The sequence below is a fragment of the Neoarius graeffei genome, chromosome 10, assembly GCF_027579695.1.
Source record: "Neoarius graeffei isolate fNeoGra1 chromosome 10, fNeoGra1.pri, whole genome shotgun sequence".
Taxonomy (NCBI): Eukaryota; Metazoa; Chordata; class Actinopteri; order Siluriformes; family Ariidae; genus Neoarius; species Neoarius graeffei.
In genome coordinates, this window is record NC_083578.1 from 70,640,801 (window position 1) to 70,664,692 (window position 23,892).

Consider the following 23,892-nt stretch of genomic DNA (forward strand, 5'->3'; position numbering starts at 1 on the left):
CACCACCGTGCCGCCCTAGGGACAGGATTATTTTTAAAATTCTCTAATTTTCCTTCACTGGCTGATTTTTTTTTTTTCCTCTTTGTGGTCAAACATGCTGTAAATGCCTTGTGGTTTCTCACATGGTTACTAATTTATCCTTTCAGCCAAGTAAAGCTCACCTGAAGATACCTTAAAGTCAAATACTAATTCAGCAGATTATCATGCTAATTCTTTCCCAATTGTACTAATAAACCGTCTTATAGCAGGGATGGGCAAATTGGTAGCCTGGGGAGAACACGTAAAGCTCAACACAGATATTATCCGGATCTCAGGATTGAAACAGGAGCCATGGAGCTGTGAGGCAGCAATGCTACTTGCTGTGCCACTGTGTCACCCTGAGACATTACCACGAGAGGATAAAGACTGCTGAGCCTTTTCTTATGAAGCCCCACAGTATTTGGAAGGCTGTTCCATAAGTGTTCGGGACTCGAACACAGTCTCAGTGTTTAAGTCTAGGCTGAAAACATATCTTTTTAAATCAAGCCTTTTGTTATGAGGGTTTTTTTAAAATTATTATTAGGTAAAGGAGTAGATCTGGAGGGTCCTCAGGCATAGAGTGTTTTGGTAAACTGGGATGTATGGGTATTGTCAGCCCGCCCTCCCGCCTCACTCGCTCAGGTTTGATGATGGTGGAGTGACTGGCTACTTTATGTCCCAGGGCTCCCTCATGTCTGTTTTACCTTCTGGCTCGTCCTTTCAGTTATGCTCTCATTGTTAGTAATGCTGGAGCCCCTGCTTGCACTCAGTGCACAATGTATACCATTCGTAACCATTCGGTGACACTGGGCATACCTAACAACCTGTGTCCCCCCATCTCTCCCTCTGTCTGTCTCTCTCTGTTGAGTTACATGTATGGTAAATCCTGAGACACCAGTGATGTTGAACTCTTCTGCTCTAAGGACCCGCCTGATCCATCCTGATGCCCTACTTCTGGCTGGAGTCTCATCACATCGCTCCTGTAGAGGACAGCTCCATATGGACAGTTGAACGTCACACTTGGACGATGGCTCTGGACACTTACAGTTTTGCTATGAAGGCTAAGGACTATAACTGCCATGATAACTTTAGGACTGCAGTTGTCATGAAGAGTTTTGCACTCAAGTCTCCATCAATGAACAGTTGATAACTTCAACAAAAGAGACTTCATGCTAAAACTATAATGATTTTCCTGGTTACACAGTTATACTTTGTGACTATATAGGACAGTTATAGAAGTAAATTATTTATAATTGTGCTATCTGTTATCACCCAGATGAGGATGGGTTCCCTTTTGAGTCTGGGTCCTCTCAAGGTTTCTTCCTCGTGTTGTCTGAGGGAGTTTTTCCTTGCCAGTTTTGCCACAGGCTTGCTCATTGGGGATAAATACATTTATTTGGGATAAATTTAGCTCATGTTTAAAGTGTTTCATTTCCTGTAAATATGCTCTGTGACAATGTCTGTTGTTAAAAGCGCTATACAAATAAACTTGACTTGACTTGCGCTACATAAAGTCACCCCCTCTCAGGGATTCAAGTACTTGCTTATTTTCCATAGTCTGTATTAATGCAAATATTCACCTCATCATACTTTTGCATTAAATTACATTAGTTGTCACTTTTTAGTCTAATTAATTGGACTTCTGGGAAAGAACAACATGGGACTGAGCTGAACACTGAAGCTTTGAGTTACCCGGTGAGCTGGTAAATGATTTGTCCAACCCTGGGATTTTAAGAGCTTTAGTCATGTTTACAACATCCATCCATCCATCATCTGTAGCCGCTTATCCTGTGCAGGGTTGCGGGCAAGCTGGAGCCTATCCCAGCTGACTATGGGCGAGAGACGGGGTACACCCTTGACAAGCCGCCAGATCATCGCAGGGCTGACACATAGATACAAACAACCATTCACATCTATGGTCAATTTAGAGCCACCAATTAGCTTAACCTGCATGTCTTTGGACTGTGGGGGAAACCAGAGCACCCAGAGGAAACCCACGCAGACACGGGGAGAACATACAAATTCAACACAGAAAGGCCCTCGCCAGCCACTGGGCTCGAACCCAGGACCTTCTTGCTGTGAGGTGACAGTGCTAACCACTACACCACCATGCCGCCCATGTTTACAACATTTCCTTCAGAATTCTTCAGGTTTATTTTCTCATTTCTCCTATTTCCACGACTGGACATTTCTTAATTCGAATGCTTCATGACATCTCATCTCATTATCTCTAGCCGCTTTATCCTGTTCTACAGGGTCACAGGCAAGCTGGAGCCTATCCCAGCTGACTACGGGCGAAAGGCGGGGTACACCCTGGACAAGTCGCCAGGTCATCACAGGGCCGACACATAGACACAGACAACCATTCACACTCACATTCACACCTACGGTCAATTTAGAGTCACCAGTTAACCTAACCTGCATGTCTTTGGACTGTGGGGGAAACTGGAGCACCCGGAGGAAACCCACGCGGACACGGGGAGAACATGCAAACTCCGCACAGAAAGGCCCTCGTCGGCCACGGGGCTCGAACCCGGACCTTCTTGCTGTGAGGCGACAGCGCTAACCACTACACCACTGTGACGCCCTTGATGACATGCCTTCAGAAATGGATGATAGAATTGGATCCATGTTCTACACGCACTGCATTTTGCAGTTGAGAAGATGATCCTCTTGCACACACTACTTAGTTCTGGGTGCTAACATTCCTAGATGTGGACAATCAATTTTTTCTTTAAATCAGTTTGTTTTTAAAGCAATGCTTAGAGAATGGCATGGATGATAGTTCATATTCCATGTAATTTTAATTGATAAAAAAACAATCTAAAGAATCTGAATACGCAGAAGATTTTTTCAACAATTTCTGATCTTTGTGACTCACCGTAGCTGTTGACTAGACACTTGACACCCACCAGACAAACAAACCAAGACAAGTGCAATTGCAACAAGCTGTCCACATGCACTCCACAGCTGGGTGACAAATGCCACAATCTGATGACAAGAGGCTTATGGCTCAGAAGTCTCATCTGCCACTTTGTGTTTCCTGAAAAGGTCAACGTGCCTGTTCAGTGCTGTCATTTTGACGACGTGGACATCGAGGTCCCTGCATGTGTTTTACTTTTGTTCTGTTATTCAGCATCTGCTGTTTAACATGTGCCTACTGAACAGGATGCCAGCACTGGGCAGGCAGCCAAGCAGAGTAGTCATGGACTAAAAGTCTGGGAGTGTTACCTAAGAGAGCTGTTTAAATCCATTAACCAGAGCACTCAAATCCATATCTCATTAATTCTGCAGCAGTTTGCTGTCCCCGCTCACCTGGACAAAGATCAGGAATAAAACATTCATAGCACTGAGGGACTGGGAAGTAGGGGGTGTTCGGGACAGTTTAACACCCAGTTGCAGTCAGATCAGAATAGGAATGGAAAGCAGTCTCTCTCTCTCTCTCTCTTAGACACTAGTTTTGCCTGACTCAGCTTTTAAAGGAGAACTGAAGGTACATTTTTTTTATCATCAAAATTCTATTTCTCTCATTTTATTAAATATAGGAATGCATTTTTGATAGCTATTTTGTCACTGCTATAGCAAGTTATGAGTGTTTGAAATATGTTCTGTAATATATCAGTACATATGTCAAAGCAATGGCTGTAAACAAGATTCGTTGAGACCTGGGCGAGACATCATAGGATGGAAGTAAAACGTACAACGGAAATCAAAGTGACCAACATCTGCCAACGTTGTCAAAAGACGCATGCCTTCTTTCGAATACTGATGTAATCAAGCCGGAAGTTTTGTTTTGGTAGCAATCAGGAAAGTTTGAAAAAAGTTGGCGGTAATCGTCATTTAAACTCATTTTTGTGCAATATTTCATTTGGAAAACAGTTTTCAAAATGGCGGCACTGACACCTGGCTGACACTTCACGTTTCGAAGTCTCGCACAAGTCTCGTGAAAATTGCGTAGATAAGCGACGCCTGCCGTGGACCAAACAAACTGAATTCAACACGGCTAAAAACCGAATAGGCCGATAAGTAATATTTAATTGCAATTAGTTGCCAATACGAGTCACGATATAAGGTTACTAAAACTGAAAACGTAATTGAATAACACGTTAATTAAATAAAGCAAGTTTAAAAATGACTTCAGTTCTCCTTTAATGATGCACAGTGATGCATGGTTGGATACAACGAGTCTTGGGTATATTTTTGTGACTAGAGTGGGATCTAAAACCACGATGACATTAGATGGCAAAAAAAATACTGATATGCAAAGTTATGATTTAACTTTGTAGTAAAATAACAACGCATTTTATTTCATAACTTTTTATTAGACTTAAGGGACTTTCGCTATAAAAACAGAACAGGCTTATTAATATAAAACTGGGCTTTGCTTTGGAGAATCTCAGTTGTCTATCAAACAAGGGGCAGGTTAATAAATAAGTAATAAGTGAAAAGATTTTTTGGATGTCTATCTGAATAAAATGCCTGTACTTCAGCTGAGATCAGGAGTTTGGAATAGACCCATCCACCAGGGACGGATCCAGCCCAAGAATCTGACAGATGCACATTTGCAGAAATATTTTCACTAATTTTACCAGATCGCTATGGATTTTTTTTTTTTTTAGATATGCCAATATACATTATAATGTCAATACATCACACATGATGATACTTCATTTATTAATATCATACTGTTAAGGCGGGCGGCACGGTGGTGCAGTGGTTAGCGCTGTCGCCTCACAGCAAGAAGGTCCTGGGTTCGAGCCCCGGGGCCGGCGAGGGCCTTTCTGTGTGGAGTTTGCATGTTCTCCCCGTGTCCGCGTGGGTTTCCTCCGGGTGCTCCGGTTTCCCCCACAGTCCAAAGACATGCAGGTTAGGTTAACTGGTGACTCTAAATTGACCGTAGGTGTGAATGTGAGTGTGAATGGTTGTCTGTGTCTATGTGTCGGCCCTGTGATGACCTGGCGACTTGTCCAGGGTGTACCCCGCCTTTCTCCTGTAGTCAGCTGGGATAGGCTCCAGCTTGCCTGCGACCCTGTAGAAGGATAAAGCGGCTAGAGATAATGAGATGAGATGAGATACTGTTAAGGCACAACTGGTATGTTTAGTATCAGATTATAATGTTGAAATATTGAAAATACCTCTATTTTCATTTCCAGAAGATAATGGTGCATGGGGTGTTTGTTCAAGAAGAGGTTTAGCTGTTCCAGTGTACCCATCATGTTTCGAACTTCTTGGATTCCACATGCTTTTACCACACAAATTCAGGCGATGAGATTGGCAGTGAGTGTAATGTGCTTTCGGATATTGATTGTTTATCAGGGTAGCAGCTCCCTTGTGTATTATAAACTGTGATATAGTTTACCCTTTCTTGGTGAAAAATGTTTGAAGTTTCCCTTGTTTCAATGTTTTCACTGCCATTGTCACCGATTGTTCTGCTGTTGTTGCATAATCAAGCTAGTGGTAGAATGCCCTCTTTCTGGAGCATTTTATTGGTTTGACCTAGATTCTTTGTCTCAGGTCATGCTATACAAAGCATCATGAGAATACAGGCCATTAGGTCAAGTAAGCATCGCCACTTAACACAGGTGGTTGTATCCTGAATCATTGGTCTCTTGGTTGAGTGTGGCCATAGCCCATGTAGCCATCCATCCATTATCTGTAGCCGCTTATCCTCTTCTACAGGGTCGCAGGCAAGCTGAAGCCTATCCCAGCTGACTATGGGCGAGAGGTGGGGTACACCCTGGACAAGTCGCCAGATCATCGCAGGGCTAACACATAGAGACAAACAACCATTCACACTCACATTCACACCTACGGTCAATTTAGAGCCACCAATTAGCCTAACCTGCATGTCTTTGGACTGTGGGGGAAACCAGAGCACCCGGAGGAAAACCACGCAGACACAGGGAGAACATGCACACAGAAAGGCCCTCGTTGGCTGCTGGGCTCGAACTCAGGACCTTCTTGCTGTGAGGCGACAGTGTCTCATTGTCTGATTTTTAAAGAATTTATTTGCAAATTATGGTGGAAAATAAGTATTTGGTCAATAACAAAAGTCCATCTCAATACTTTGTTATATACCCTTTGTTGGCAATGACAGAGGTCAAACGTTTTCTGTAAGTCTTCACAAGGTTTTCACACACTGTTGCTGGTATTTTGACCCATTCCTCCATGCAGATCTCCTCTAGAGCAGTGATGTTTTGGGGCTGTCGCTGGGCAACACGGACTTTCAACTCCCTCCAAAGATTTTCTATGGGGTTGAGATCTGGAGACTGGCTAGGCCACTCCAGGACCTTGCAATGCTTCTTACGAAGCCACTCCTTCGTTGCCCGGGCGGTGTGTTTGGGATCATTGTCATGCTGGAAGACCCAGCCACGTTTCATCTTCAATGCCCTTGCTGATGGAAGGAGGTTTTCACTCAAAATCTCATGATACTTGGCCCCATTCATTCTTTCCTTTACACGGATCAGTCGTCCTGGTCCCTTTGCAGAAAAACAGCCCCAAAGCATGATGTTTCCACCCCATGCTTCACAGTAGGTATGGTGTTCTTTGGATGCAACTCAGCATTCTTTCTCCTCCAAACACGACAAGTTGAGTTTTTACCAAAAAGTTGTATTTTGGTTTCATCTGACCATATGACATTCTCCCAATCCTCTTCTGGATCATCCAAATGCTCTCTAGCAAACTTCAGATGGGCCTGGACATGTACTGGCTTAAGCAGGGGGACACGTCTGGCACTGCAGGATTTGAGTCCCTGGTGGCGTAGTGTGTTACTGATGGTAGCCTTTGTTACTTTGGTCCCAGCTCTCTGCAGGTCATTCACTAGGTCCCCCCGTGTGGCTCTGGGATTTTTGCTCACCGTTCTTGTGATCATTTTGACCCCACGGCGTGAGATTTTGTGTGGAGCCCCAGATCGAGGGAGATCATCAGTGGTCTTGTATGTCTTCCATTTGCTAATAATTGCTCCCACAGTTGATTTCTTCACACCAACCTGCTTACCTATTGCAGATTCAGTCTTCCCAGCCTGGTGCAGGTCTACAATTTTATTTCTGGTGTCCTTTGACAGCTCTTTGGTCTTGGCCATAGTGGAGTTTGGAGTGTGACTGTTTGAGGTTGTGGACAGGTGTCTTTTATACAGATAACGAGTTCAAACAGGTGCCATTAATACAGGTAACGAGTGGAGGACAGAGGAGCCTCTTAAAGAAGTTGTTACAGGTCTGTGAGAGCCAGAAATCTTGCTTGTTTGTAGGTGACCAAATACTTATTTTACCGAGGAATTTACCAATTAATTCATTAAAAATCCTACAATGTGATTTCCTGGATTCTTTCCCCCCATTCTGTCTCTCATAGTTGAGGTGTACCTATGATGAAAATTACAGGCCTCTCTCTTCTTTTTAAGTGGGAGAACTTGCACAATTGGTGGCTGACTAAATACTTTTTTGCCCCACTGTATATATTTCTGACCAATGCAAGTGCATCGGTTGCATCATTCTGGATCCGTCCCTGTCAATGGTCATTATACAGAATCACACTCTCTAACAAGAAGGGCACTTGGACAGCTCAGACCTCTGCCAAGGACAATAGTCGACTCTTCTATGATATGCAAATCTGTAATCGCAACCATTTTATATTTCTGCATGAGCCGTACTTACTGGCAATGATTACGCAGCCTGTTTATTTCACATTAAAACATATTTTGAAACCAGTGTCCCCAAGTATTCAATCATTACTGCTTTCTGTATTATGTTTAAGCAACCAGTCTACATGTGTATCCCGGAGAAACACTGCTACCTGTGAATGTGAATTGAAATATGGAGTCATTGTATTTCAACACTGGCAATATTTTGTCACTACTAGCCTTGACTGCCAACTACAGGATTTTAAGATGCATGGCGTTTATTGACCACAGACTTCCGCCAAGGTCAAATAGCATATCTCACAATGGTAGCGAAAGTGAAACTAAATTAACTGAGCTGTCCCATGACTTGGATCTGCTGCAAAATTTTTTGGGTTCTTCCTTGGCCCATGCAACACCTTTCCACCAAGTTTCATGGAAATCAGGTTTGTGCAATCCTGTTTACAGACAGACAAACCAAACCTAATCTCCTTGGCGGAGGTAATAAGAAACATTTATTCAAGCTCATTTTCTGAATATATTTTTTGACACTTATTACAGTTTGGCTAGACTTTGACAGGTTCTACTTTAGCCGATGAAACGTACCATCGAGAAGGAAAGAAAACATCTTGGTTGGAATTCATGGAACGAAGTAGCCAGATAAGCACGCAACAGGGACGGGTGGATGGAAAACATCAAAAGACTAATGGCCCTTTTCTCCAATGGAGACACAGAATAGAAGAAGACTTTCGCCGATAAAAACTCACAACTTTATATATGTATTATGTGTTATTTATACATGTTATATAATTGATATATGCAACTGTATTTAGCTAATAGTGATATCACATGGGTAGGATTATTAGTTTGTCTACAACTACATCTAAGTCTGCATGCTTCACTGAAGGGAAGGCTTCAGTACTGCATCCTCTGTCAGCTAACTAATTTCCCCTATTTATATCTGTGCTGATGCCAGTACAAATTTGTCTCATGCAGCCATATTTTGTGCCAAAATAAATTTGAAACATATCACTGTTACTCTAGCCCTTAAGTCCACTCATCTGTTCAGCTGCATGCTTGATCATAACTCACTTGTACGTCACTTTGAATAAAAGCACCTGCCAAATGAATAAATGCAAATGATGTTGGAAATCTGAGTTACGCAGCCTCAGAGGAAATGACTCACCACCTCTCACTCGCTAATGTGACCATGGTTTAAGCTGTATTAGTGGAATACTGAACAGTGTTTAGCATGTTTCAGGCGTGCAAGTGGTGAACCTTCAGCTGAACGGCGGCAGAGCCGATGAGCAGCAGCGAGTCGCTGTCCCACACGTCTATGTGCAGGGTGTGCAGTGCCAGGTAGCGCAGGAACCATATACGCTCGCCAGGCTTTAGGAAGTCAGGATCGACACGGTACTGCAACTGCAGTCCAGGAGGACCTGAAACACACACACACACATGAAATAGTGAGATGAGATGACAGTGAAAAAAAAAAGTAGTATATACAATATAACTGCATCCATAACATTTCCAGAACTATAATATAATAAAAGATTGTGAAGTTACAGAATAGCTATATACTGTATGAAGAATAATCTTAGAAGAATGCATGCAATAGTTGTGCATATATTATGTTGTTATATTAAATCCCTGCGAGGTCTACAGCTTGTTCAGAGCTGTATAACATTATAGCACACAGTGTGTATGATTAGGGGTGTCATGGTAACGGCAATACTGTAAATGCATCATGCATAAGAATTTATTCAGTAATACGTCCATAGTTCATTTAGTTTCTAATCTCCATAGTTCAAACAAATAGCAACTATTGCATACATTAAAACACAATAAGCTACAATAACTGAAGCGTAACACTGTCTGCAAAGTCAGTCAGCTGAAACTGGAGCAAATAAAAGTGCTTTTTCACCGGACACTGTGGTACAGCACAGTGCGCTAATTAATTTTAATCCAGAACTAACTCTTCCTTGGTTGCATTTCTTTGTCATTTTCCACTGCATAACATCACCCATGAAATTTCCTATGAACTCATGAGTTCTCCTAAGGTTGAACAGGAAGTGAAAAACTTAATCCTATATCTACTGTATATTTATTTAATTGTATTGTTCTGTTGGCAGACCATTTTCTTTTTTTTTTCCTTTTTTCTTTTAGAATGAAGCAAAATAACATGTTAATAGAAGAAGATAACTTCAAGCTTAAAATTCTAAGATGGAAAGATGAAAAAACAAAAACAGGCATACAGTGCCTTGCAACAGTATTCATCCCCCTTGGTGTTTGTCCTGTTTTGTTGCATTGCAAGCTGGAATTAAAATGGATTTTTGGAGGGTGAGTGCCATTTGATTTACACAACATGCCTACCACTTTAAAGGTGAATTTTTATTTTTTATCGTGACAAACAATAGTTAAGTTGAAAAAAACAGAAATCTGGAGTGTGCATAGGCATTCACCCCCTTTCGTACGAAACCCCGAAATAAGAGCTGGTCCAACCAATTCACTTCATAAGTCACATAATTACTTGATTAAGAGCCACCTATGTGTAATCAAAGTATTATATGATCTGTCACATGATGTCTGTATAAATCAGCCTGTTCTGGAAGGACCCTGATTCTGCAACACTACTAAGTAAGCAACATGAAAACCAAGGAGCCTCCAAACAGGTCAGAGACAAAGTTGTGGAGAAGTATAGCTCAGGGTTGGGTTATAAAAAATATCCCAAACTTTGAATATCCCAGGGAGCACCATTAAATCCATTATAGCAAAATGGAAAGAATATGGCACCACTACAAACCTGACAAGAGAAGGCCGCCCACCAAAACTCACAGACTGGGCAAGGAGGGCATTAATCAGAGCTGCAACAGGCACCAAAGATAACACTGAAGGAGCTGCAAAGATCCACAGAGGAGATGGGAGTATCTGTCCATAGGACCACTTTAAGCTGTACACGCCACAGAGTGGGGCTTTATGGAAGCGTGGCCAGAAAAAAAAGTAATTGCTTAAGAAAACACGTTTGCAGTTTGCCCAATAGCATGTGGCAGACTCCCCAAACACATGGAAGAAGATTCTCTGGTCAAATGAGACAAAAACTTTTTGGCCACCATGGGAAATGCCATATGTATGGCGCAAACCCAGCACCCTGAGAACACCATCCCTACAATGAAGCATGGTGGTGGCAGCATCATGCTGTGGGGATGTTTTTCATCTGCAGGGACAGGAAAGCTGGTCAGGATTGAAGGAAAGATGGATGGCATTAAATACAGGGCAATTCTGGAAGAAAACCTGTTTGAGTCAGCCAGAGGTTTGAGACTGGGATGAAGGTTCATGGTCTAGAACAGGGGTGGGCAATTATTTTTTCCATGGGGCCACATGAGAAACAGAAAATTTTGTGGAGGGCTGAACTAAATTTTGCATAATATTAATTGTAATTCTTTATATAAAGCAATAAATAACATTGTTTTTACAACCTGCTAAGACTGGTAAGAGTATGGAAAAAACGAGGTTGCCTTACAAAAAAATGTCATTTATTCAATCAAATTTCCCAAAACAATGGTTAACAAAAATGTGAACGTTTGTACCATTTTTTTTTCAGTCACATTCACTCCAAAACACAATAAAGACATCACAATCAGAGCCGTAACCAGGATTTTTCAAATACCGAGGTCAAGCATGGCTGACAGCACCCCCCCCGGCACAACTTAAATAAATAAATAACAAACCAAGGATAGATTTGGTGGTGGACACATTTATTTTAACAATTCTACAACTGTGGCACCATAACTGTGGTGTTTTATCTGACATAAAAGTAGAAAGGTAGTGAACTCTTGAACTGAGTATACATACCTAAAGTACCAGTTACCTAAAGTATTGGCATTATTTACATTGCAGCATACACATGACAGAAAGGGTGTGAACTGCTGAATTGTAAGCTTTAGTATTACACCTTGGGCGGCACGGTGGTGTAGTGGTTAGCGCTGTCGCCTCACAGCAAGAAGGTCCTGGGTTCGAGCCCCGGGGCCGGCGAGGGCCTTTCTGTGTGGAGTTTGCATGTTCTCCCCGTGTCCGCGTGGGTTTCCTCCGGGTGCTCCGGTTTCCCCCACAGTCCAAAGACATGCAGGTTAGGTTAACTGGTGACTCTAAATTGACCGTAGGTGTGAATGTGAGTGTGAATGGTTGTCTGTGTCTATGTGTCAGCCCTGTGATGACCTGGCGACTTGTCCAGGGTGTACCCCGCCTTTCGCCCATAGTCAGCTGGGATAGGCTCCAGCTTGCCTGCGACCCTGTAGAAGGATAAAGCGGCTACAGATAATGAGATGAGATGAGATGAGTATTACACCTTATAATAACAGTGTGTGTGTGTGTGTGTGAGAGAGAGAGAGAGAGACAGAGTTTGTGTTATTTGTGGGTGTCTGTATGTGTAGAGACATTCTGAGCAGTAATGTAAAGGCATCAGTCTATCTGGCTGTCTTGAATTGACATCCATTTGCATGCATTCTCTGAAACAGAGTGTTCTCACCATTGTTGTAATGTAAGTTTGGCTCATAACACATTTACTTCAACAATTCTAAAACTGTGCCATCATAACTGTGGAGTTTTGTCTGACATAAAAGTCAAAACTGAACTGAACTGAGTGTATTGCTCAGGGGTCCGTGTATCATCCGATCATTCAAGTATTCCATTCAATCTGGAAAACGAAAAAACAAAAAAACCACTCAATATTTCGTTTTCCTGTTTTTCTGTATGACCAAAAAAATGAGGGATTGGTGTTTGTTTTCCTTTTTCTAACTCAAAACAGAACAAATAATAAACAGGGAAACCAAAACGAAATAATAACTCTAATTTACGATTATATGAGCAACTTAACTTTCATTTTAGATAAAACTAAATTCATTTGTATTCATGTCAGTCTCAAGAATTAGTTCTTATTCATACATTATAATTTTTTGCGCTCATTCAGGCTCCTTTTACTGGAAGCAAAACTCTAGGAAGATCATGGCTGTTCCCGAGTCTGACTTTCAAGCTGTCCAGCAAAAGAAGCGGAGAATCTCGTAAGTTGGAGTGCCAGTGACTTGTTACTCCTCCTCATATTTTCCTCCTGACATGAGTCATCGTAAAATGCTAAGCATGTCCTCTAATTAAAAGCAAAGTTGGTCTGACACAATATGTTGAAAGCGACAAAATGAATGCCATGTTGTTATTGTTATCATTATTTATTATTACTATTATATTGAGATAATAATAATTAAGAGATCATCAGCTTAACATTAACAGCTTAATATATTAAATGAATAGGATGTATGAATAAATTACTTGATATATACATGCACATGCAATTTTTCTGTTTCATAGACGCAGAGATGATGATGGACTGTCGCTGAGGATCATGGGAAGGCTAATGTAGCGTGGGGAATAGAGAAAATCAATAATCGTAAATTAGAGTTATTATTTCGTTTTGGTTTCCCTGTTTATTATTTGTTCTGAGTTGAAAAAAGGGAAACAAACACCAATCCCTCATTTTTTGGTCATACAGAAAAACAGGAAAACGAAATATTGAGTGTTTTTTTTTGTTTTTTCGTTTTCCAGATTGAATGGAATACTTGAATGATCGGATGCATTATTTACATTTCATTATCTTAAATTACATTAGAATGTACTGTAGGGCGATTAGTTCTGTGTGAAGACTATGTATTAGAGAGAGTGTGTGAGAGTGTATTATTTGTGTGTGTGTGTCTGTGTGAGTGAGTGAGAGAGAAAGAGAGAGTTATGAGAGAAAGAGAGAGAGTTACTCAAACAAGCCCGTTTACTCAGCCCTGCAGGGCTGCCTGTGACAACGTAGTTTTGAATGTTTCTCGAAATGCTAACTATACTGTAATAGGCAATGACAATGAAACGTTTCCCCTTGGAAAGTTGGCATGACACCGCTGAACGGTCTGCCACTGCACTGACAATATTTTCTCACCTTCCCTCCTTCTCTTTCCCTGCTCTTCTGTTGGCTGTCTGTTGCAACGTTTTCATTTTGCACTCAGGTAAAGCTCTATAATGCTATGTGACTATTAGCCTACGTTAGGTTAGGTAGGCATATGTGATAGAGCGTAGACTACACCCTGCCTGTTTTATCCAAAACCCAACTTCCCCGGCCGACACTAGTATAGGCTACGTCGCGTGACGCTGCGTTAGACACGGCAACGATAGAGATAGAGGCTGAGAGATTTCAGATGACATTAGACAAATGTGAATTTTATTGGGGGGAAATACAGATGACATGTGGATGTGGACGCTGCGTTTTACATTGATCACTGCTCGAATTCAGCGTAGACCAATTTTAAATTTCTGAAAAAAATACCGAAGACATGACCTCGGTGTCCTCAATGGTAGTTACGGCCATGATCACAATATTGTCTTTCTACTCCAAATATCAAGCAAGATACATCATATTATAATAATGATGCCCACATTTGTAGTCTAATCACCTCATTTGATGTTTTTCAGTTTTTTATTTGTTCAGTGAGAGAAATCTAGTCTCTGTTGGTCTTTAACGAGTGCATCAGAGTCAGGTTGAATGTCTGAGGTGGAGATGCGAAGCACAGCTGACAGATGATCATCAGTCGATTCAGTGTAGGTATCAGATCTACAGATCAGCTCGGGCTCCGGTGCCTGCTTGGTGACATCACACTATGTGATTGGCTGGACCATTTGAAGGATGATGTACAAGTTTGTGGTTGGTCTGGACAAATTACGAAAGTAGTTATCGCAGGATTAGGTTTCGTGGGATTTCATGTCGCGCGCACTGCGTTTTTGTTGAACACAACTTCAAAATAAAAGCAATGCACATTCAGTCCATGCATGAGGTAAAATTAGAAAATATGTTTATTTTGTAATTTCTAATTAACCTTACGCGGGCCGGTCAGAATGAACCAAAGGGCCGGATGCGGCCCGCGGGCCGTAAAATGCCCAGGTCTGGCCTAGAAGGACAATGACCCTAAACATACTGCTAAAGCTACACTGGAGTGGTTTAAAGGGAAACATTTAAATGTCTTGGAATGGCCTAGTCAAAGCCCAGACCTCAATCCAATTGAGAATCTGTGGCATAACTTGAAGATTGCTGGACACCAATGCAACCCATCTAACTTGAAGGAGTTGAAGCAGTTTTGCCCTGAGGAATGGGCAAAAATCCCAGTGGGTAGATGTTCTAAGCTAATAGAGACATACCCCAAGAGACTTGCAGCTGTAATTGCAGCAAAAGGTGGCTCTACAAAGTATTGACGTTGGGGGGGGGGATATTTATGCACACTCCAGATTTCTGTTTTTTCATCTTAATTATCATTTGTGTCACTAAAAAAACAACAACAACAATGTGCACATTTAAATTCGTAGACATGTTGTGTAAATCAAATGGTGCTAACCCTCCAAAAATCCATTTTAATTCCAGCTTGTAATGCAACAAAACAGGACAAACACCAAGGGGGATGAATACTGTTGCAAGGCACTGGATGTCTTATTTGACATGAAAATGTGCATGTTACTGTCACCTACCTACTTCAAATACTGAACAAGACCCACACTTGTATATTGTAATCATGTCTACTGTGGCTGCATATCAAATGATCTTCTCCTGGGAATGTAGAGCGCTACACGTCTTGTACATTAACAATATCACATACACCATGAACCATATTCAATGACTTAAATTCAAAAGTTGCATTAATATTTAACCTTGGAAAGTTCTTGACTTCAGGGTCGAAAAAAGATGGGGATAGAACATACAGACTGAAGAAGCAGATCAAAGTTTTTCTTTGCTGTAACCTGTAATGCCTTGTAACATAATATTTAAAAGGGGTTTAGTATATCACCATTATCTTGCTTGATTGAATATTCTAGTTGAATCACATATGTATCACGGCAAATTTGGTTTAAAAAAGGGCTTTCACGCTTATTATTTGTGATCTTACAAAATAGCACTTGATCTTGTCAGCACATTGTGTTGTTTTCTTTTTACCTTGCCCGGGACGGAGTCCACCAGGGGGCGAGGTATTGTTTTCGGTGGGGTTTCTTTGTTTCTTCTTAATGATATTATGGGAAAACAGCTGGACCAATCTTCATGAAACTTTCAGGATAAATGGACATTGGTCTCAAATAGAACCTCTAACATTTTGAGGGTCATCCAGTCAAGGTCACCAAAAAGGTCAAAATCATTTTTGTTGTGGCTACTGCCTCATATAGAAGCGCTAGCCACTACATCATTGTGCTGTAAGAATGTCAGAGTGTAACAATCGCACACTGCGCATACACATACACGTGTTCCAATTAAAATGGCCGGTGAGTGTATCCAATTCGGTTCACCATTCGAAATAAATGGACTGGACAAAAAAAAAATCACTTTCAGACATATTTATGCTTATTACAGAGGGAAAGTGTGTTCCACTGAGCTCTAGCACCAGGCCATTTCTGGGAAATAAGAGTTTGGGTCATGGCGACAGAGTATGTATGTCAGCCTCGGTTCGGAGGTTTCAGTTTCGAAAGTTGTAAGAGTAGAATAATATAAAGTACAGACACTTGGTATATTTTACTTCTGTGATTTTTAAATTGTTCATTTTTCAATTACGCTTCATTTTTGTGGCTAGTGCCTCATAGAGTATATATATATATATATATATATATATATATATATATATATATATATATGCTATATTTACTGTATGGACATGGTATCAGAAAATTATTTTATTTATAAGCAGTACCCACATGTAGCCATAGGGTACCTATTTTTTGCAATATCTTCCTTCATATTCATCATAAGTGCTACCGGGCGAGGTTTGTTTTGCCTGGCAACACTTTTTTTTGGGGGGTAGTGGTGGTATTTGCACTTATTTTGGAGTTGAAGAATTTTGCATCTACTTCATGTCTCTGTTTTTGTCAAACTCTGTCCTGTATTCGTAACTCCTGTGCAACTGTTCAAGTAGTGCTTAAGTCTAGAGTTACATCGGAAGTCTGAAAATCGGATGTGCACAATTTCATAATTAAATATTCATTACATATGCATAACTCAAATACTATCCTGTAAAATTTTAATTAAGTACATAAGAAGCTTGGGATTTGGCCTAAGAAAATTTGAATATTATATTAATCATTGATGAGGAATATAAAACAAGGTAAATATAAGTAACACATTATTATGGGTAGATCTCAAACCCTGTAGTTAAAAACAAAATGCTACTGCTTCTTAAATTCACTTTAAAAAATGAGACAAATGAAACTGACAGAAACTCCGGCATAATATTGATACAATATTATAAATGATCTCACTTTTAGTAGAAAAAAAATAATTTCATTAAAGGCATTATCAGGACTTTTTTTGTGACTAATCAGTGCTCTACAGCATTGCTAGACAGTAATTCAACTCATGAGTCGTTTATGGCATGATCTACAGAATACAGAGCAGTGTTTCCGCTATGTACAACTGGCTGCAGCGGGCCGCCGCACCTTGATTTTTGCCGCCGCACCTTCAGGAATTCCTGAAGGGGGGCTGTGGCCCGGGTAACTTTTTGAAAATTATTTTTGAAAATTATTTTAAAAATAGGCTAAACCAATATTTTTTGACGTTGAGCGGACTCGAGCCTGGCATGAACCGCTCCGACGCGCCATAATGACACCAATCTATCACCAGCCAATCAGGAGACTTAATCAAATGCATCCCCCGCCCACCAATCAGAAGACTTAATCAAACGCATCTCCCGCCCACTTGTGTCCGCGTCTGAGACGTTGAATTTTCACAGAAGGAGGGAAGAAGTTGACTGAGGTAAGACTGTGTGATAAATTAACGAACGAATAAGACAGGAATTTCAACATATAGGGCTTAAGTTTGTTACCGTTAAATAAGCACTGCTTGTACAGTAGCGTTATGTCGTTACAACGTTGACCCATTTTTAACGTGCCGAGTACCGACTGTCGCCGGTAACAAATGCTAATTAGCTTGCTGTCAAAAGTGCAAAAGACCTTAAATTGCTCTGTGTAAATTAGAAAATGGCGCAACTTCCTCTGTAGCCGTCAACTCAACTTGTCTTGAGTTTTGAGCCAATCACAGCAGGGCAGCACTGTGGCCTGAGGTAAAACATGATAGTTTTAGTTTGTTTAAATTACAAAAATGAGTACACCCAATGACTGTCTCATATACTCTTCATATACTCATACTGTTTAAGTAATGCAATAAAACTAATCTTTAAAAGTGGTATTTACTCAAACTGTTTGCATAGAATGAACTTTGGGGTTAACAGTGTAATAGTGTTGCAGTGTTCTGCAAATTTGCAATTTAATATTTCAGATCTTGAGACATGAAAGTGCTGTTTTAAAAAATAAAAGGTCAGAAATGTTTTCTTTGTCGTCTATTTAGTTCATTTTATTTCCTCAATAATTTTCCTTGATTGAGAAATCGGTCTGGGCTCTTATGGGTTAATCAGTAGCCTGCATGCTAGTCATGTTCCATTTACAGTCAAACATTTTGATGTACTCCAGGCTCAGTTTTGATTAATCAAAAATCTGCATAGTAGTACAGTCTGAAGATGCTCTTGCACATTTGGTGTCAATTGAACAAAAATTATGGGAGGATATAGGTTTAATAAGTTTTACAATTTTTGAAGTGAGTGATGGATTGATAAGTTTAGATATGTTCAATATTTTCTTATCTTCAGACATAATATTGTGTTTCTTTACCTGCTTGATAGTTTTGACCGGGACTCCAATCTTCCTCAGAAGAGTCATTAGTCCTTAAATTAAATTCATTATAGACATGAACTTAAAATCATTGTTTTATTTTATGGCCTCGGTGCCCTGGCTTTTGGCCTTCGTGCCCCCGGCATCAGCAGAGTGTTCGTTTTTCGCACTTCGTCGACTGAAATCATACCTCCGATCCACAATGACACAAAAGAGACTGAATGACTTGATGAACTGCCATATTCACCGTGACATTCTGGAACAAACTGACATGACAGCCATCGCAAAGGAGTTCGTGCAGGCCAATAACAGACGCAGGCAGGCCTTTGGGAAGTTTTAAGCGCAAGTCATTGGTTACTTCTATTAGCACCGCCGAGTGCACTGCTTCCTCTGTTTTCAGTGTTTCTATACTGCATTGGTACTGATACAAGCAAGTTGTTTAAGTTGAGTTAGCCTACTACCGAGGTGCTTTTGTTGTGTACTGTTGGCTGTTTTAGCATTTTATTCTGCGCAGTTATGTGCTGGCATGTTGTGGGCTAAAGTCATGACCGATGGATTAATCTATGTATAGCCTTCTGTGCTGTTGGCTGTTTTTATCCTCGTACTGGGGTGGGACGTCTGAGCGCAGGTCTTGCCACCGCACCTTCAAACATTTTCTAGGGGAAACACTGCAGAGGAATAACAGAGAGATTATAATGCTGCAAAATATAGATGACAAGAGTACTCTGAGAGCATAATATCCCCTGCTGGCAACTAGGCCATAACTCTGGTAAAATGCGACTGAAGTGAATGAAATTATAATATGCATATTACCAACATATAACAAAGAATCCTGCCAAGTTTCATGAAATTCCTCCAAAAATTGTGAGAGGAGTTGATTTCAGAAAGTGAGTACCCTTCCCAGGATGGACGGACGGACAGACGGATGGATATCGCCACGACATAATCCCCCTTTGGGGCTTTCGGTCAGTGGGTGAGAGGAAAAAAAAAAAAAAAAAACTTTTTTGCCAAATTACATGAAATTCCTCCAAAAACTGTGAGGGAAGTTAATTTTAGAAAGCAAGCACACCTTGATGAAGTTGCCAAAGTACAAGTTTGTTAAGAATCAAGGGCATAACTCTGGTAAAATTTGCCCAAATTAAACGAAATTTCAATATGCATATAACTGTCATATAACAAAGCCTTTTGCCACTTTTGGTGAAATTCCTCCACAAATTGTGAGAGGCGTTGATTTCAGAAGAACATACACCCTCATGAAATTGTCAAAGTACAAGTTATTTAATCAAGGATCAAAACTCTGGTAAAATTTTCAGAAACAAAATTAAATCGCAATATGCGTATTACTGTCATATAACAAGGCCTTCTGCCAAGCTTCGAGAAATTCATCCAAACATTGTGAGAGGAGTTGATGTCAGAAGGCAAGCACACCTTCATGAAATTGTGAAAGTATAAGGTTGTTAATCAAGGGCCACAACTCTGGTAAAATGTGACTGAATTGAACAAAATAACAATATGCGTACTACATAGGACATAGAGGGGCTGACACACTGTCTGACGGATTACCTCAACTTCTGTGCAGACGTGGTCTCTCCCGCTAAGACTGTACGGTGTTACCCTAGTAACAAACACAGGGTAACACAGGAAGCCAAAGCTGTCCTCAACAGGAAAAATGCCACCTTCGGGAGCAGGGATAGGGAGGCGATGAAAGCAGCACAGCAGGAGATGAAACGCTGTGTGAGGGAAGCTAAGGACAGCTACAGGAGAAAGGTGGAGCAGAAGCTGAAGGAGAACAGCATGAGGGAGGTCTGGGAAGGTGTGAAAACCATCACAGGCCACAATACAAAGACCAGAGTTGTTGAGGGGACAGTGAAGAGCGCGAACAAGTTGAATGACTTCTTCAACCGGTTCAACCAGCCCACGTCCCCCCCCCACCCTCCCCCTCACTGCAGCCATCTCTCCTTCCCTCAACATACCTCCCCCCAGTCATCACAGCAGCCCCCTCCTCCCCCACCTCAACACAGACTCCTCCATGCATTACTGCAGACCAGGTCAGAGGTCAACTGAGGAAGCTTCACCCCAGGAAAGCAGCAGGCCCAGACAAGGTGTGTCCCCGACTACTGAAGACCTGCACTGCTGAACTGGGTGAACCACTCCAACGCATCTTCAACCTCAGCCTGCAGCTGGGGAGAGTGTCCACCCTCTGGAAGACATCATGCATCGTTCCAGTTCCCAAAAAGAATCGGCCCAGAGAGCTGAATGACTTCCGACCGGTGGCACTCACTTCACACCTGATGAAGACATTGGAGTGGCTCTTCCTCAGCCTCCTCAGACCCCAGGTATAACATGCCCAGGACTGTCTGCAGTTTGTGTACCGGGCAGGTGTTGGTGTGGAAGATGCCATCCTCTACCTGCTACACCGAGCCCACTCGCATCTGGATAAGGGAAATGGCACAGTGAGGATCCTCTTCTTGGACTTCGAGTGCCTTCAACACCATCCAGCCCCTTTTGCTTCAGGACAAACTAAACAGGATGCAAGTGGACCCCTGCCTGGTCACCTGGATCTCCAGCTACCTCACTGACAGGCCATAGTACATCAGGCTGAAGGACATCATGTCTGACACTGTGATTAGCAGCACCGGAGCACCCCAGGGCATGGTGCTGGCCCCTCCTCTCTTCACCCTGTACACTGAGGACTTCTGCTACAACTCGGAGCTGTGTCACATTCAGAAGTTTGCCGATGACACAGCCATCGTTGGATGTATCAGTGATGACAGAGAGGAAGAGTATAGGAGCCTGGTGAGGGACTTTGCTGTGTGGTGCAACAGGAACCATCTGCAGCTCAACACCTTGAAGACCAAGGAGCTGGTCATTGACTTTGGGAGGTCCAGACCAAGGTCACGACCAGTTCTGATCGAGGGAGTCGAGGTGGAGGCTGTGGATTCCTACAAGTACCTCGGGCTGTGGCTGGACAGCAAGCTGCACTGGACTTGCAACACCAATCACTTGTACAGGAAGGGACAGAGCAGGCTATACTTCCTTAGGAGGCTGTGGTCTTTTAACATCTGCAGGAAACTCCTGTGGATCTTCTATCAGTCTGTGGTCGCCAGTGTCCTGTTTTACACCGTGGTGTGCTGGGGGGGGCAGCACATCCAAGAAGGACACATCCAGGCTGGACAAACTGATCAGGCGGCCCGGCTCTGTGGTCAGCATGAAGCTGGACTCTCTGGTGACGGTGGCAGAGAAGAGGTCTTTGGACAAATTATTGAACATCATGGACGATGCCAGTCACCCTCTGCACACCGTCATCAGCAACCAGAGGAGCCTGTTCAGTGACAGAATGCTCCTTCCCAAGTGCAGGACGAACAGACTCAAAAACTCCTTTGTCCCTCACGCCATCAGACTGTACAACTCCTCTCTGGGGGGGAAGAGGGGTAACAGGAGGACAGAGGATGGGAAGGAGCAGTAGCCTAGTCTAACAATAAGTAATACCGGACAATCTGCAATATAATGTGCAATATAAAGTGCAATATCTCTCCTGCTGCCCCCCCTTTCCCTTTTTTTCCCCTCCTCTCTCTCCCCCTTCCTCTCTTCCCCATATCTTACTCGTTTTATATTTGTATATGTAAATACTTAATTTAATTGAATTTATCTAGAAGTTTTTCTCTATTTCTTTTCTCTGTTTATCTGTAATGATGCTGCTCGAATCTTAAGTTCCCTGAGGGAACCCTCCCAAAGGGATCAATAAAGTTTTATCTAATCTAATTTAATCTAATCTAATAATCTAATCTACTACCGACATATAACAATGCCTTTTGTCAAGTTTCGTGAAATTCTTCCACAAATTGTGAGAGGAGTTGATTTCAGAAGGTGAGCACCCTTCCTGGGACAGACAGACATCACCACGACATAATCCCCCTTCCGGCCTTTTGGCCAGCGGGGAATCAAAAATTAAAACCATCCCATTGCTTCTACAATACAAGCCCCTCCAATGAACATGCACTGTCACACTGTCCGTTATTCACGAGAAAGAATTTAATTGTCTTGAATATCTCGATAAAAATACTGGTGAGATAAAGTTTGTTTCTCGGAGGTATATCAAGATATTTAAGTTTAATGTTCATTAAGAGCTCCATCTCTTCTTACACACTAGGTGGCAGTACCAGAGGTGCTAGCATACAGATGACAAAGTTGGCGTGTGCGAACATAACTGCCTCGAAGCATGCTTACTCAATAGTGCAAAAAGTTAAACTAGTCAGAAGGAAGCGTTATGGCACATGCGCCAAACACATGGGTCGCAACCTCATTTCATTTGGAAAATATAATACTGAAACTTTTAAAACACTGCTGCTCAACATTTTCATACTATACAAAACTCACAGCAGATCCACAGTTTAGCCATCCAAAGGGTAGTTACTGTCAACCACCATATCTACTGCAGCTAGCTTGAGTGTGCTCTGAAACATCTGGTTATCTCATCTCATCTCATTATCTCTAGCCGCTTTATCCTTCTACAGGGTCGCAGGCAAGCTGGAGCCTATCCCAGCTGACTACGGGCGAAAGGCGGGGTACACCCTGGACAAGTCGCCAGGTCATCACAGGGCTGACACATAGACACAGACAACCATTCACACTCACATTCAACATCTGGTTATTTAGCACAAAAGTCTTTTAGCACAAATCCAAAGTCTTTTAGCACAAGTACTAAAGTCTCTGAGCACAACTCTAAGTTCTTTAGCACAACTCTGGATTACGGTCGCACAGTGAAGCTGTGCTGATGAGTTTACAGGCTCGGCTCGGCAGCGAAAAGGAGCTGACAAGGATCCAGTGCCGAAAGAACCCAAATTTACAGTCCAAGATTTTTTGTTTATGGGATCGTTTAAAAAAAAAATGTAAATTAATGTCTTCCAACTTCTTAAATCATGTGCATTTTTAGTGGCACCTGCAGTTTAATTGATTATCAAGGTTTCCCCCCCCCCCCCCCGAAGTTTAATTATTTCACTTTCTTGCATTTAGAAGTCACATCAATTATCTAAAATGTAATTTAGATTAATAATTTAGCTGAATAAAATAATTGAAATAGCTGTACATAGTTTTCCTTTCTTTAAACGTTTTTCAGGTTAGGTTAACTGGTGACTCTAAATTGACCGTAGGTGTGAATGTGAGTGTGAATGGTTGTCTGTGTCTATGTGTCAGCCCTGTGATGACCTGGCGACTTGTCCAGGGTGTACCCCGCCTTTCGCCCGTAGTCAGCTGGGATAGGCTCCAGCTTGCCTGCGACCCTGTAGAACAGGATAAAGCGGCTAGAGATAATCAGAAGAGATGAGATAATTTAAGCTTAGCGCTTTAATAAAGATTAAACAATCCTGGAAGTTGACTGTAGCTGTATACTGGGTCAGGGGACGTGCTGTGTTAAATAATTTGGAGGGAGGATTGGTGACTAATGTATGGGCTCCATCAAACATGGTGGTTTCAAGATGGCGGAGTGGGGAAATACAATCGCTCGTTTTCGATCGGAATCTCGGCAACTTTCATAAAAAAAATCCATC

General features: G+C 41.8%; 1 protein-coding gene across 1 annotated transcript in view; it reads right to left on the reverse strand.

Annotated features, from left to right (window-relative positions):
- The window catches only part of nphp4 (nephronophthisis 4), a 522,237-nt gene that overhangs the window by 99,660 nt on the left and 398,685 nt on the right, over positions 1-23,892 (reverse strand). Inside the window, exon 17 of the mRNA XM_060932193.1 lies at positions 8,909-9,069. Coding sequence (XP_060788176.1) covers positions 8,909-9,069 — 161 coding nt within the window. The remainder of the gene's footprint in view (positions 1-8,908; positions 9,070-23,892) is intronic.